This window comes from Phacochoerus africanus, chromosome 14, assembly GCF_016906955.1.
Source record: "Phacochoerus africanus isolate WHEZ1 chromosome 14, ROS_Pafr_v1, whole genome shotgun sequence".
NCBI lineage: Eukaryota > Metazoa > Chordata > Mammalia > Artiodactyla > Suidae > Phacochoerus > Phacochoerus africanus.
Window position 1 is genome coordinate 27,453,070 of NC_062557.1, and position 16,567 is coordinate 27,469,636.

The 16,567-nt window shown below is 38.9% G+C and overlaps 1 protein-coding gene across 10 annotated transcripts in view; it reads right to left on the minus strand.

The window, feature by feature from the left end:
- Positions 1-16,567, minus strand: part of SPAG9 (sperm associated antigen 9) — a 144,640-nt gene that overhangs the window by 106,107 nt on the left and 21,966 nt on the right. For 9 of the 10 annotated variants that reach the window (XR_007132007.1, XR_007132008.1, XM_047759109.1 and 6 more), the window contains exon 2: positions 10,714-10,834. Coding sequence is in view for 7 of the 10 variants with exons in the window: in XM_047759109.1 (XP_047615065.1) it covers positions 10,714-10,834 (121 nt within the window). In the remaining 3 variants the exon portion in view is untranslated. Of the gene's footprint in view, positions 1-24; positions 90-10,713; positions 10,835-16,567 lie in introns of those variants that run through there. The other variant, XM_047759110.1, reaches the window with a different exon arrangement.

Here is a 16,567-nt window from a genome sequence, read left to right on the forward strand (position 1 = left end):
TACCTGCTCAAAATCAGAGCTTACCTCCTTAGATTGATGGCCTTTGCCAAGTTTGGAACACCTTCCATCTCTGTTGTCTTCTGCCCCATCAGATTGCTGATAGGCCTATGGGGGGAAGAAAGAGAAACAGACCTGCTAGAATGCCATATACAACTCATTATTAGCCTTCTCAAAAGGAATCATCAGTTCTTACTATTCAAGGAAGGCAGATAATCCAGCTGTTACTTGGCCTCAGAAGATTGACATTGGTCTCTCAGAGGCTTTCCTTGAACAATTTAGCATCAGAAGTCTCAACAGGTAAGCAAGAATCAAACGCTCACTTAAGAGCAAACAAATCACAGACAACCACATCAAAACAACAATAAAAACCTCTATTCTGCCAACTAAGTCCTTCACCATGTCCCTAAACTTCAAAGATTTTCAAACAGATGGTATATGCCACCTAAAGTCTCAATATAGGGAGAGTCCACGCTTTCCCTCAGCACATATATATATATCACCTTCATGGTCAAGGAATACTTCCTCATGATCAACCAAAATCAACAAATTCATTTTCTCTGATTTAATCTCCCAAATACAGAAAAACAACTTGGTATCTTCCTTACTCATTTCTTTATGTTTGAAGAATAACCAAATCATTCATGTTTATTCTAGTTCTAAGCGAAATCAACAACAACCCTTTAACTCTCACTCATAAAATTTAGTTCTAGATATTAATTACAAACTACAACCTTGAGGTTCTCAATAGACAACACTAGACTACAGAAATGAAATAGTCCAGATATAGATAATAAAACAAAAAGAGATCTGAAGACCACATAGATATCACTTAATGAAGCAGAAGTAATAAAATGTTAGTGTTTGCATAAATTATCATGTGCTTAATTGTCTGCCTTCCCTCTCATATAAAGGCTCTAAAAAAATCCTTAAAGTTTATTAAATATACAGATATTCTTTTTCTGTGTGTCTTTTTTGTTTGTTGTTGTTCCCTATCATGGGAATATCTATATGCCATGGCTGCACCCATGACATATAGAGGTTCCCAGAGGTTCCCAGGATAGGGGTCCAATCGGAGCTGTAGCCGCCAGCCTTCACCAGAGCCACAGCAACGCGGGATCCGAGCCACCTCTGCAACCTACACCACAGCTCACGGCAACGCCAGATCCTTAAACCCCTGAGCGAGGCCAGGGATCGAACCCGCGTCCTCATAGATGCCAGTGGTTAACTGCTGAGCCACGAAGAGAACTCCATTTACAGTTACTCTTAATAATGCAAAGAACCAGACTACAACCAAATGAATTTTTAAAATCAGGACATATAATTGTGAAAGTTCTAATTAAGAAATATACTTTCCAAAAAATACAAATCATTAGTTATCTACTTTCATCATTCTAAAAATAACATAGAAAGGGATTGCCTACTGACAAGATAAAACAGAAGTAGCCTATTACAGTATTATTGAAATTCTGAGAATATTAAAATTCTTTGCCAACTTCAAGGTACAGTAAAGAGGCTGATAAAAGCTTTTTATTGCCCTGAAAGTATTTTTTTAAATAATTTACAATGACAGAATATATTTAGTCCCTCTCAACTATTAACTTAATGGAATGAAACTATACCTGTTAAACTAAAAGAGGCTAATTTTCTTCTGTGCTGTGAAAATTCTCCATTTATCAATCACATTTACAAGACAGTCTTTGCTTGTATATAATTCCCAAATCTGAAGTATATTTTAAGCCTTTATTCCTTTAAAATTAAAAACACTGATTGCTGATTATACTACTGTCCCATATTTTCCATCTAGGGGCATGCTAATTTTTATGACCAATAAATAAGAGTTTCCCTTCCAATTATAAGTGTTCCGAGGTAAAGGCTTGATGGTATTTTATTAGACTAAAATCTTGAAACTAAATTTAAAAAGCAAATGAATACTATATGGGAGAAGGGAAGGGTACAAAAGTCAGAATGCAAGGCTCCATTACAAATATCTTCAGTTATCAAAAATATTTTTCAGACATACACCTAGCATCTTAATGGAAGGAAAATGAGGGGAACTTAGATTATGATTTATTAAAGACAATTTCTATTACACTGTTCTTTTTTTTTTTTTTTTGTCTTTTTGCTATTTCTTGGGCCGCTTCCACGGCACATGGAGGTTCCCACGCTAGGGGTCCAATCGGAGCTGTAGCCACCGGCCTACACCAGAGCCACGGCAACGCAGGATCCAAGCCGCGTCTGCAACCTACACCACAGCTCACGGCAACGCCGGATCCCCAACCCACTGAGCAAGGGCAGGGACCGAACCCGCAACCTCATGGTTCCTAGTCGGATTCGTTAACCACTGCGCCACGACGGGAACTCCTATTACACTGTTCTTTATGACAAGTGACATTTTAAATTTTAAAGTAAAACCTTATCATGCCTTTTTTTTTTTTTTTTTGGCCTAACACTGAGGCCTTAAACCTGAGGCTCCTGTGCATGATGGAATTCTTATAACATACACCTGTGCATCATAGAAAGCTACCACTCTGTTTCTCTTATGTATTCTTAATCTAGTTTATTAAGAATAACAAGCACATCTTTTCCAAAAATATATGTTTTTCCTTTTTTTTTTAATGGATTTTTGCAGTTCTCTAGTGGCACAGCAATTAGGGACTTGGCATTGTCACTGCTGTGACTTGGGTTACTGCTGTGGCTCAGGTTCAGTCCCTGGCCCAGGAACTTCTACATGCAGCAGACAAGGTCATAAATAGATTAATTATTGTAATTAATTTTGAAAATGGATTTTCATTCAAAGGAAGAAAAGGCAGATTCAGAGATTATTTAAGTAGCTTAAAATCACTACCCTCTATATCTTGCCATCTTCTCCACAATTCAAGGATGAGATCTTCTCTTATAAACTCAAGTAACTTGAGGGCAACGGAATTTTCCTGAGAGAGAATCAAATAATAATGGTTCTCTATCAACTCTGGTGCTAATACATTGTAAAGGATGATTCAAATTCTTAAGTTAGGATAACTAAAATGGAATTTGCTACTAACTCTCCTTACTTCTCCAATTCTATTCACATTAAAAATGGCCAAACACAAATAACAAAAACCATTAAAGTATTCATATTCCTTGAGCTACTTCTGTAAATATACTGAAAGAATAGTACCAAAAAGAGGGAAATCCATAGTATGAAAAAATATTCACTGTAATATGATTTGCTACACTGGAAAAAAGTCCAACCAACTAACAGAAGTGTTTTGCTTGTTTGTTTGTTTGTTTTGCTTTTGAGGGCCATACTTGTGGCATATGGAAGTTTCCACACTAGGGGTCGAATCAGAGCTACAGCTGCCAGCCTACACCACAGCCACAGCAACACCAGATCTGAGAAACGTCTGCTAGCCTATACCATAGCTCACAGCATGCTGGATCCTTACCTACTGAGCTGATCCAGGGATTGAACCTGCATCTTCATGGATACTAATCGGGTTCCTTTCTGCTGAGTCACAACAGGAACTCCTAGCAGTTTTTTTAAGTTTTTTTTTTTAATTCATCTATATTTATTTTTACCCTGATGCATTCCTCTATTCTACAAAGGATTTGAGGTTGTTTACAAAACACATAACAATTCACTATCTATGTGTAAAATGCAGATCAAGGGAAAAAAATTTAAATATGCCACCCAAGTAAGGCCCAAACCAGTTCTGTATTTCATTCAAAGTTTGTTCTGAGTTTCTGAGTAGCTAAACTAAAAAAATCAAAGTAGCCATTAAATAATTCTTATTAGAGCTAAAGGCACAGCTCCCCAGAGAAAACAAGAATTGTTAATAGATAGCACAGCTTCTGGATGATGGGTGTAGGCACACATTTAAAAAACAATAAAGATTATACAATAAGGAAAATATTTATGATAATTTTAAGGAAAAGATACAAAGCTATACATACACTCTAACTGCAGTGATATAAAAGCATGATCCATATGGAAAAGATGAGAAGGTCATACACATAACCTTTTCCCCAAAAAAACTATTATTTCATTGACGGTTCTTCTGTGCCAAAACCATACCTAGAGGCTGGAAGCTAAGAAGACAACAGTAGTTTAACTTTTTTTTTTTTGTCTTTTTGCTATTTCTTGGGCCACTCCCGCGGCATATGGAGGTTCCCAGGCTAGGGGTCCAATCGGAGCTGTAGCCACCAGCCTACGCCAGAGCCACAGCAACGCGGGATCCGAGCCGCGTCTGCAACCTACATCACAGCTCATGGCAACGCCGGATCCCCAACCCACTGAGCAAGGGCAGGGACCGAACCCGCAACCTCATGGTTCCTAGTCGGATTCGTTAACCACTGCGCCACGACGGGAACTCCTAACATTTTTAACATATTAAAATGTCTATATTTACTTGCCTTAGAATTAAGATGTACTTTAAAAAAAAAGAATTAAGATATATTTAGCTTACAAGAATGGAAGTAATCATAATCAATACACACACAGAAATCAGGATTTCCCAGTGGTCTAGCAAGGTTAAGAATCTGGCGCTGTCACTGCTGTGACTCAGGTCACTGCTGGGCCCAGGTTGGATCCTTGGCCTGGGAACTTTTGTATGCCATGGGTGCAGCCAAAAAAAAAGAGAAGGGGAGAGAAGAAAAAGAAAAAATATAAAAAGTATTTTCTAACAAAGAAAACATTACTGCCATACTATGAATGGTAAGGTTGACTGCAGATACCTAGTGTAGAAGAAAAGTACAACAGGGCTTTCTTTTTTTGTCTTCTTGCCATTTCTTGGGCCGCTTCTGCAGCATATGGAGGTTCCCAGGTAAGGTGTCGAATCGGAGCCGTAGCTGCCGGCCTACACCACAGCCACAGCAATGTGGGATCCAAGCCATGTCTGCAACCTACACCACAGCTCACAGCAACGCCAGATCCTTAACCCAATGAGCAAGGGCAGGGACCGAACCCGCAACCTCATGGTTCCTAGTCAGATTCGTTAACCACCGAGCCACAACAGGAACTCCAACAGGGCTTTCTCCACCCCCCCCCGCCCCCCCCCGCTGTACAGCATGGGAATCAAGTTATCAAGTTACATGGATACATACATTTTTTCCCCTACCCTTTGTTCTGTTGCAATATGAGTATCTAGACAAAGTTCTCAATGCTACTCAGCAGGATCTCCTTGTAAATCTATTCCAAGTTGTGTCTGATAAGCCCAAGCTCCTGATTCCTCCCATTCCCTCCCTCTCCCGTCAGGCAGCCACAAGTCTATTTTCCAAGTCCATGATTTTCTTTTCTGAGGAGATGTTCATTTGTGCTGGCTATTAGATTCCAGTTATAAGTGATATCATATGGTATTTTGTCTTTGTCTTTCTGACTCATTTCACTCAGTATGAGAGTCTCTAGTTCCATCCATGTGGCTGCAAATGGCATTATGTCATTCTTTTTTTATGGCTGAGTAGTATTCCATTGTGTATATATACCACCTCTTCCGAACCCAATCATCTGTTGATGGACATTTGGGTTGTTTCCATGTCCTGGCTATTGTGAATAGTGCTGCAGTGAACATGCGGGTGCATGTGTCTCTTTTAAGGAGAGTTTTGTCCAGATATCTGCCCAAGAGTGGGATTGCAGGGTCATATGGTAGTTCTGTGTATAGATTTCTAAGGTATCTCCAAACTGTTCTCCATAGTGGCTGTACCAGTTTACATTCCCACCAACAGTGTAGGAGGGTTCCCTTTTCTCCACACCCCCTCCAGCACTTGTTATTTGTGGATTTATTAATGATGGCCATTCTGACTGGTGTGAGGTGGTATCTCATGGTAGTTTTGATTTGCATTTCTCTTATAATCAGCGATGTTGAGCATTTTTTCAGGTGTTTGCTGGCCATCTGTATATCTTCCTTGGAAAAATGTCTATTCAGGTCTTTTGCCCATTTTTCCATTGATTGACTGGCTTTTTTGCTGTTGAGCTGTATAAGTTGCTTATATATTCTAGAGGTTAAGCCCTTGTTGGTTGCATCATTTGAAACTATTTTCTCCCATTCTGTAAGTTGTCTTTTTGTTTTCTTTTTGGTTCCAACAGGGCTTTCTTAATCCCAAACCTCCTTACTCCACTTCACATATACTTCTTTTCTTTTCTTCTTTTTTTTTTTTTGGTCTTTTTGCCTATTCTAGGGCTTTACCCGCGGCATATGGCAGTTCCCAGGTGAGGGGTCTAATCAGAGCTATAGCCGCTGGCCTACACCACAGCCACAGCCATGCCAGATCTGAGTCGGGTCTGTGACCTACACCACAGCTCACGGCAACGCCAGATCCTTAACCCACCCAGCGAGGCCAGGGATCGAACCCGCAACCTCATGGTTCCTAGTCGAATTTGTTAACCACTGAGCCACAACGGGAACTCCCACATATATTTCAGATTCTTCCTTAAGTTTCACAAGATGTGAATAATATGTGGCCTTTTAAAAAATGCTTTATTCATTTGGAAAAGCCTACATAGTTCTTATGTAATTCAAATTTTGAAAAGAGAGCAACCAGAAATCTCCAAAATCAAATATAACCATAAAATAACTAAATTTTCATATTCCCAAATATTTTTAAAGCATACCACAACAACCTAATAGATTCTATCAAAAGCAATGTGCCCTTTAATTCAGTTCCTAATTCTTGACTTTTTCTTGCTTCTCAAATAGCAAGTAACTACAACCAAAAATTCCCCTTTTAACATAGGAAGTAAGTCTCAAAGCAGAACTGGCACTTTCATTGTGGCTACTTTTTAAAGGGGATATATGCTCTAAAACATGTCAATCAGAATTTGACAATCTTAAAGACTCTAAACATTTAAAAAGTTAAATAGATGTTGGGTTACAGTAACTAATAAAAATCATTATAGTCTTTAAAAAACAAACCAGTATAATTAAGATTAAATAGTCCAGATATTCTGTTTTCTATTATTTATAACTAATATCTTCTGACATAAATACACTTAAATTTGTTTTCACCCTTTTAAAAACAAATTTATGGCCACACCCATTGCATATGGAAATTTCTGGGCCAGGGACTGAATCCAAGCCACAGCTTCAACCTCCATCACAGCTGCAGCAACACTGGATGCTTTAACACATTGAAATGGGTCAGAGATTGAACCTGCAACTCCACAGCAAGCCAAACTGCTGCAGTCGGATTCTTAATCCACTGCACCACAGTGGCAACTCCTGTTTTCACCTTTCCAAAAAATATATTCCTAGTCCTGGTTTTCCAGTAGAATAGGGAACTGATGGTACTTAAAGATTACCTACTACTACTACCTCTTTAAAAATAGTAAGGGGAGTTCCCGTCATGGCTCATCGGATAAGGAACCTGACTAGTATCCATGAGGACGTGGATTCGACCCCTGGCCTCATTGAGTGAGTTAAGGATCCGGCATCGCTGTGAGCTGTGGTATAGGTCGCAGAGACAGCTGGGACCTTGCATCGCTGTGGCTATGGTCTAGGCTGGCGGCTACAGCTCTGATTTGACCCCTAGCCTGCCACAGGCACAGCCCTTAAGAAAAAAAAAAAAGTCAAATAAATAAATAAGGGGCTTTTTTTGGGAGGGGGCACATCCACAGGATATAGAAATTCCTGGGCCACAGCAGCAACCTGAGCCACTGCAGTGATGATGCCGGATACTTAACCGAGTCACACAGGAATTCCAAAAATAAGGGGCTTTGATTCATACTGGAGATCTGAGGGAGGGAAAACTAAGACGGTAAAAAGGAAAAAGTCAAACTATTTCTCCCCGATTTTTTTTCAGATGTTTAAAATGTAGTTTAAAAAAAAGACCAGAAGAAAAATTTTAGCTACATACTTAGATTTCATATTACATTCACTTAGAGAAAAACAGAAAGAAGAGAGAGGAAGATAATTAGATGAAAAAGAAAAAAAGATTCCAAGGTATCAAAGGAGAGGGAGTAAGTTCCAAAGCATTAATAAAAGAAGGCTCATTATACCCATAGCTCATGGACCAAGAGATTATCAGCTTTGTGCTTCTGAATGGTCAATTTTGACTAACCACAGTTTTTTAAGTTCTTCATTAACTGCTATTTAGACAAGATTTATTTCAAAATAGGAGAGCACGAAAAAGGCGGAGGTGAGGTTGCAGATATCCAGGAGGATAAATTCTTAGAGGGATATTATGTTAATAATAAAAATAAAGTTTTCAGATCAAATTTAGCTCAAGACCATTTCCAATACTTGGTGAAGAATTTCCTCATCCCTTCCGTAGACAATTACCAATTTTTTTCTCTTTTTTTTTGGTCACAGGGTGGCATATGGAGTTCCCAGGCCAAGGATCAGATCCAGGCCACAGCTGCAACAATGCCGAATCCTTAACCCAGGGCACCAGGCTGGGGATCAAACCTATGTCCCAGCTCTGCAGAAGACACCACCAATTCCACTGCACCACAGCAGGAATTCCAGGAGAATAACCAATTACTTTTAAATGACACCTTATTTTTAAACATTATTTTGAATTAACTTAGAAAACATGGTATCAGTGCTTTTGAGAGAGAAATAAGAGAATGTATACCAAAGAACGTGACAACTCCGAAAAAGGTATATATGATTTACTGGAATGAATAACAGTCTTAATTTAAAAATCATTACATCAAGTACAAGATAATTCTTTCTTCAATATTTTCCTGTCGTATGAAAGCCAATTTTTTAATGCATAAAAACATTCTGGACAAGTTCCTTTCTAAGCCAAAAGAAAATTTCCTCATCTAAAACTTGATATGGTTCTGTCACAACTGCACCTTTAGCATTTGGTTCTAAAATGCTGCTATAGTCCCTGATATGAAAACACAATCAAGTTAGGATTAAAATATTATCTCTGATAGCTACTTTTTCTCCTCCCTTGAGCAGAGAATACTCAACTCTTGAAATGCACCAAAAGCTTACAATTGCTACAAGATGGTTTCCTCAGATGAGCGGTACTCAGGGTGATGTGATATATTTGTAATATATTTGTTAGGGTAATCTGTTTTTAGTGTATGCACTGTGGAGTCCACCATATAGCTCTCTAAGACCTAAAATTTCTATAGTATGATCATAGAAGTCACTTGATGTATTCTATGTTAGTAAAGGAAGGGTAGAGTACTCTAAGTATCTACAAGCCTAAAAAAACCAAGACATGACAGGAGTTCCCGTCATGGCTCAGCAGAAACGAATCCGACTAGGAACCATGAGGTTGCGGGGTTCAATCCCTGAACTGGCTCAGTGGGTTAAAGATCTGGCATTGCCATGAGCTGATTTGGCGTTGCTGTGGCTGTAGCTGTGGCTGTGGTGTAGGCAGGCAGCCAGTTCCGATTTGACTCCTAGCCTGGGAATTTCCATATGCCAGGTGTGGCCCTAAAAAGGGAAAAAAAAAAAAAAAAAAGACATGACATATGGCCCATTCTGTCTCACTCTGATTGGTTTCCATTACCAAATATCCACTGGTTCCATTCTATGACATCTGCTTAACAGTCATGTGAGTTCTCCTTGAATTCTAGAACACTTAAATTTCAGATTCCTAATGATTGTAGATTCAGCTCTGTTAGGCTCTAAGCCTGATAGTGAAGGTTATTATCCCTCACCAGTGCCAGTCCTTTTATGGTAGATCTCACAATGCAGCCTTAATGGGTGATATGGGAAGAGTAACTACTGGCTATCTCTTGCTCCCTGGGGGTCTTAAAGTTTAACAATCCTGGGAGGGAAAACTGGAGAGTGACCTGCCTAAAGCAAACATGGAAATTTGTCACAAAGTTTCTTTTTTGAATTCTGTCTTAATTAGGTCAACTTTCACTAGCCAAAAAAGGGAAATTATCTTCAGGATTTGAAACAATAATTATTTGGCCACACCCAAGGCACATGGAAGTTGCCAGGCCAGTAATCAAATCCTCACCATACCAGCAACCCGAACCACAGTAGTGTCAATGCTGGATCCTTAGCCTACTGCACCACAAGGGAACTCTGAAACAAAAATTATTTTTGAATCAAGTGTGATAGGAGAAATATATTAAAAATGAAATGATTCTGAAAAATGACATTCTACTTCCCTAAACACCCTCAGTTTTCCAGTTAGAAAGGAATAAAAAAAAGAATTCAGTAATTTTTTTATACTATACCTCAAAGCTAGAGGTTCTCTTACTCTTTGTTGAAAGGTCCCACCCGCAGCATATGTTCATTCCCAGGCCAGGGACTGAATCTGAGCCGCAGCTTCAACCTACGCTGTAGCTTCGGCAACACCGGATCCTTTAACTCACTGCGCTAGGCCAGGGATCAAACCCATACCTCCTCGGCAACCCGAGCCATGGCAGTCAGACTCTTGACCCACTATGCCTCTTACATTTTTGTCTTACATTTTAAAATCTCAAAGTAATATACAACTTTGTGTAGCTGATCAAAATTAGAAGAAATGATCAACAAGCACACACCCCCAAATCCTGCATAATAGATACAGCATCGTGTTAACTACTATACAGTGTAAATCACAAACAAAAGCTAAGAACTAAATTGAAGAAGAGAGTCCTATGGTTATCAGATTTAGTCATTTCTAAAGACATGTGTACCACATGAAAACATGAACAAAAAAGAACTAAACCTAGCTCCCAGTTCTCACTCTTGAGTATGGGACTATAAATGCAAACATTTATTTGGAACGCTAGTCAAATGTCAGGATGAGTCATCCCACTCTTTAACCTGTTTTACTTACTCTGGTCGGCATAGTTTTTTGCTTTGAGTTCAAGTTGTCTTGTTTGAGATTCTAAAGATTCCACTCTGGTCTGTAAATCCTTTTTTTCCTGTTCTTGAGAGTCTTCAAATTCAATGAATTTCTGATAAAGAAGAAAAAATATATTATTGTCATTAGGTAAATGAAAAAATCTTTTTTTTGGCTTTTTAGTGCCATACCCACAGCATATGAAGTTCCCAGTCTAGGGGTCCAAACGGAGCTATAGCTGCCGGGCTACACCACAGCCACAGCAACATCAGATCCAAGCCAGCATCTTCGACCTACAGCACAGCTCATGGCAATGCTGGATCCTTAAGCCAGGGAGAGAAGTCAGGGATCGAACCCCCGTCCTCATGGTTACTAGTCAGATTTGTTTAATTTTTAAACATTGTCAACTTCCGTGTTACTTGGTATCAAGAATTACAATTAGGCATCAACTACTCAAAAAGATCTCAGAATCATGAACTTAAGGCTGATTTTTAGTTTCTCTATAAAAGTCATTTTAAAATCTCCAAATATAGAAAGAAAAAGATGATAAAATAAGTTATAAAAGTGTTCCCACTTCATATAATAGGCATTCCTAAGAAAATACATTTACCTACTTGAAATATATTATGTAACCTAATTAGCATACTTACATATTCATATAAATCCAATACATAATTTTACATATAAGAGTATGAAAGAATAATGGATTAATAAATATGTTAATTATTTGATAAATGAACAGTCTTTAGATTACCTGAACCATGGAGTTTAAATTCCTAAGAAAAAGAATGTATTAGAAATATCTCTACCAATTAAATTTAATCTACTAAAAGCACTCTCTGGCAGAGATTACCATTGAATCTCAGTCCCCCTTGGTTTGTTTTTATTTGGTTGGGGTTTTTGTTTGTTTTTTTGTCTGCTCCTGCAGTATATGGAAGTTCCCAGGCCAGGGATCAAATCCGAGCCACAGCAGCAACCCAAGCCACTGCAATGACAACACCAGCTCTTTAACCTGCTGCACCACAAAGGAACTCCCTTGCCATGCATTTTTGGGGGGGTTTTTGGGTTTTTTTGGTCCACACACATGACATGTGGAGGTTCTCAGGCTATGCGTCAAATCAGAACTGTAGCTCCTGGCCTAAACCACAGCCACAGCAACACCAGATCAACTCACGGCAATGCCAGATCCTTAACCCACTGAGCAAGGCCAGGGATCAAACCTGAGTTCTCACGGATCCTAGTCAGATTAGTTTCTGCTGTGCCCCAAAGGGAACTCTCCTCAACTTGTTTTTAAAATTGTTTTTATCAGAGTTCCTGTCGTGGCTCAGTGGTCAATGAATCCGACTAGGAACCATGAGGTTGCAGGTTCGATCCCTGGCCTTGCTCAGTGGGTTAAGGATCCAGCATTGCCATGAGCTGTGGTGTAGGTCGCAGATGCAACTCGGATCTGGCATTGCCGTGGCTCTGGTCAAGGCTGGCAGCTATAGCTCTGATTAGACCCATGGCCTGGGAACTTCCATGTGCCAAGGGTGTGGCCCTAGAAAAAGACAAAAAAAAATTTGTTTTTATCTATAGCATGTGACAACTGATCACTCACTCCTCCTTAAAACTTTTTTTCAATTTGGTCTTTTCCTTGTTTTCTTTCCTCTTTTCTTCTTGATCTTCTTTGTTTGTTCTTCCTTTTGTCCCCAATTTCTTAACACTGGCAAGCTCTGTCCCTAAACAACTCCTTTTCTTCCTTGTTTATTCTTATTCCCTGGTGATCTCATCCAGTTTCATGACATGATTATTTTTTTGGCCCCACATGTGGCATGTGGAAATTCCCGGGCCAGAGACCGAACCTGCACCACAGCAGCAACCCAAGCCACTGCATTGACAATGCCAGATCCTTAACCCACTGCATCACAAGAGAACTCCAGAGTGACCCTTTAAAAAAATCAGATCAGTATATCCCCCTGCGCAAAATCCTCTAATTGCTTACATTCTCCCAAAGTCCTTACCATAGCCACTCAGGATACAAGCTACCATTCTCTTACTTCTTCACCATCTCTTCCAATCCTCCTCCTCCTCCCCTTTTCCCCCACCTGCTGCACATACTCTCATTCAAGCCTCCTTGCACTTCCTGCAATGTAAGCCTTTGCACTTGCTTCCTATTGCCTGGAATTCTCTTCCCCCTGATATCCAAATGGCTTGTTTTCTCCTCACCTCCTTAAAATCTTTGTTCAAATGTTGGCTTCTTACTAAGACTTTGTTTGCCCAATATATTTAAAACTCTAATACTCACTTCCTACTTTCCTTCTTGATTTTTTCTCCACAGCACTTATTCTCATCTAACATACTACATATTTTAGTAATTTATCTTATCTATTATCTGCCTTGCCTTACTAGAATGTAGGTTCTAGGGCAAGGATTTGTTTTGTTTGCTGTTGTATTCCCAGCGCAAAGAATGATGCAATATTTGTTAAATGAATGAATGAATGAATGAAAAACTCTGAATAAAAAGTTAAAATTCACATAGAAAAATATACAGAACACAAACTTAGATATCACTAAATACACTCCAATTTTAATATGATATTTTCTGTCTCTTACCTATTTTATCTGTCTTGAAACTTTTCAATCACTGAGTGGACATTGTTTTTTGTCTGTACACATTGTTTTCCTTTGAGGAACTTCTCCCCAACTTCATACTAATTCTATTCAGTCCAAGCAATTTGACTGGTTAAGACGCCAATCTCCCTAAGGATAATAAGCATATGACCTGAACTAGACTGGTCAGAGTCCTCTCGGGAGGAGTTCCTGGTGGCTCAGCAGGTTAAGGCCTGCCATTACTGTGATTTAGGTTTGATTCCTACCCTAGGAACTTTTGCATGCCACAGATATGGTGGGAAGGGAAAGAGAGAAGGGGAAAACAGGAAGGGAGAGAAGGGAAGGGAAGGGACTATTTACTTAGACTATTTACTATGCTCCAGGCACATGACAGTAAGTTAACACATTATCACTGCCTTCCAAAGGTGTTCACTGGCTACAATATGAATGCAAGCAGAAAACTGATACAGAGGTTACACTGAACAGAAAAGGAGCACTATATTACAGGATGTTGCTGATGAAGTCTGAGTCAGTATTTCAACATTTAGCCTGAGGAAAAAAGCAAAGACTAAAAATTAATAAGAAAATGTAATTACTTTTTGGCCTGCTTTGAAAATGATGCTCCCTTGGCTAACTGAACTGCCATATCTAAGCAAACAACCAGAAAACTTTATTTCAGGCTTGTGTACTAAGGATAAAATGCTATTGTAAAGAACACACAGGAAACATTTACCAAGCAACACCCAAAATGCTGTGCTACTAAAATGCTAACAAAAAACTTTTTTGGCCTCTGGAAGTTCCCCGGCAAGGGATTGAACTCTTGCCACATTGTGGCAACACAGGATCCTTAACCTGCTGAACCACAAGGGAACATACAAAAAACTTTTACCACTAACAGACTGGCAGTTGCCAAGGGCAGAGGGAGGGGCTAGGGAAAAGAGGTGAAGGTGGTCAAATAGTACAAACTTGCACTTTTAAGTCCGGGTGATGTAACCCACAGCATGGTAAGTCTAGCTAACAATACTACTGTAGTGTACATATGAAAGTTTCTAAGAAAGTACATTTTTAAAGTTCTCACCACACACAAAAAAATGTAACCATGTGAAGTGAAGGCAATGTGTGAACTAACTTTTTTGTGCTAATCATTCTGCAACATTTATCAGATCATTACACTGTATACACCTTAAACTTACACAATGTTATATGTCAATTATTTCTCCATAAACCTAGGGGAAAAATCCAACTTTACCATTGTTTACTGTCTTTCAGAACAACTTTCTGAATGATAGAAGAAATACCATCACGAACACACAGGTTTAGGTCTGCTTTGTTTCTCAGTGACCCAGTTTGGCTGCATAAGGGCATGAATAATCAATCCATAACTGTTTAGCAGTCACTACTATAGGCTTACTCTTCAAGCAGACCTACACCTAGATGGTTCCAGCTTCAGATTTTTTTCACATTTTATTATGATTTATATAAATATCACCTTAAGTAAATAGGGCAAAAGAAGGGGGGGGGTTTTGTTTTGTTCAAAATGATATGACTTTTTTTGGAACAGCAGGATTATTTATCTTCAAATGAAAATCACTTGTTTCTGCAATTTCCCTTCACAGGAAAGAACTGGCAGTAACGAAAATATTCCCAAGCAAATACATAACCCCAGGCCTTTCCTTCAAGCAAATTAAAACAGATAAACTTAGAGGCTACAAAACAAAGTGTTTTTCACAAGGATGCATGTGGCTTTTTTTTTTTTTTGGTTTTCTGTTTTATGGTCACACCTAGATCACACAGGGCACTGAAAGCCTAGGCAGATAAACACTTCAAAAAATAATCAAGAGGAGTTCCCATTGTGGCTCAGCAGTAACGAACACTAGTATCCATGAGGACGTGGGTTCGACCTCCGGTGTTGCAGTGAGTTGTGGTGTAGGTCGCAGATGCAGCTCGGATTCCACATTGCTGTGGCTGTGGTGTAGGCCAGCAGCTATAGCTCCCATTTGACCCCTAACCTTGGAACTTCCATATGCCATAGGTGCGGCCCTAAAAAGACAAAAAAGAAAAAAAAGTAATCAAGAAAAATAACAAATAATTGAAATTTTCTAAATTGTTATCCAAGAAAAATATTAGTCAAATAGGCTAGTTTTGAGCCAGTTTTGAAAAATGTCCCTGATAACACATATAACCTTGAGAATGAAAGTTGCTCTAAGGTAAGGTAGCTCAGAAACACAACACTCATAATAAGTACAAAAAACTCTCAAATGCCTGGCTCATTATGGCAATTAGCAATAATGTGAAAGTGAGAAATACATATAAAATTTTTTGTTTTGTTTTGTCTTTTTAGGGCTTCACTCTTGGCATGTGGAAGTTCCCAGGCTAGGGATCGAATCAGAACTGTAGCTAGCTGCCAGCCTACACCACAGCCACAGCAACACCGGATCCTTAACCCACTGATCAAGGCCAGGGATTAAACCCAAGTCCTCATGGATACTAGTCGGATTTGTTACCGCTGAGCCAGGATGGGAACTCCTAAAAATTTAAGAAAAAGAAAATTGTAATAGAAATAGAAAAGGTGCCATGAAGGTCAATCAAGCACTAATATAAGGCTAGTTAGTAGAAAAAGGTTTGGATTCACGGCCCTAACAGGAGACTCCTTTTTCCTAGGTGTGGGTTAGGGGCAAAGTTAAAAAGGAGGTAATGAGAACTATTTCTTTTTCCTGTACCTAACCCTCTCACACTATAGTGAAAATAATTAGGCAATAGGTAGCATGGATTACACTAAAAAGAAAGTTCTCCAACAAGGATTTCTACTTCTCTGCTATGGTTGGAGATCCTAAGTGCTAATAGCATACGTGAGTAGTACTATTGAACCTCTCTGTAGCTTTGCAAACTACAAACATGTCTGATTCTTGTTTTAAAGTCTTAATTTACATAAAAAAAGTCTGCTCTCTTGTCCTGTATTTTCAACTTAACACATAAACTGAGATAACATAAAAATAGGAACATATCCCATTCTGTCACTTTCTGGTCAAAGAAAAAATTGTTGTCGTGATTAAATAAAACCACATACTTATTTACAATGATTGTTCATTAGATAATAGCAAAAGTACAGAACAGGCAGTTAGGTAGAACAGAGATATTTATTACAAACTACTAAGTATGACATAAGATTCATTCTTATATATTAACTAAAAACTAAAATTCTGTATCCACTTAGCCAATCCAAGCACTTACTCCACAATGGCCATCAAAGAAACACAGT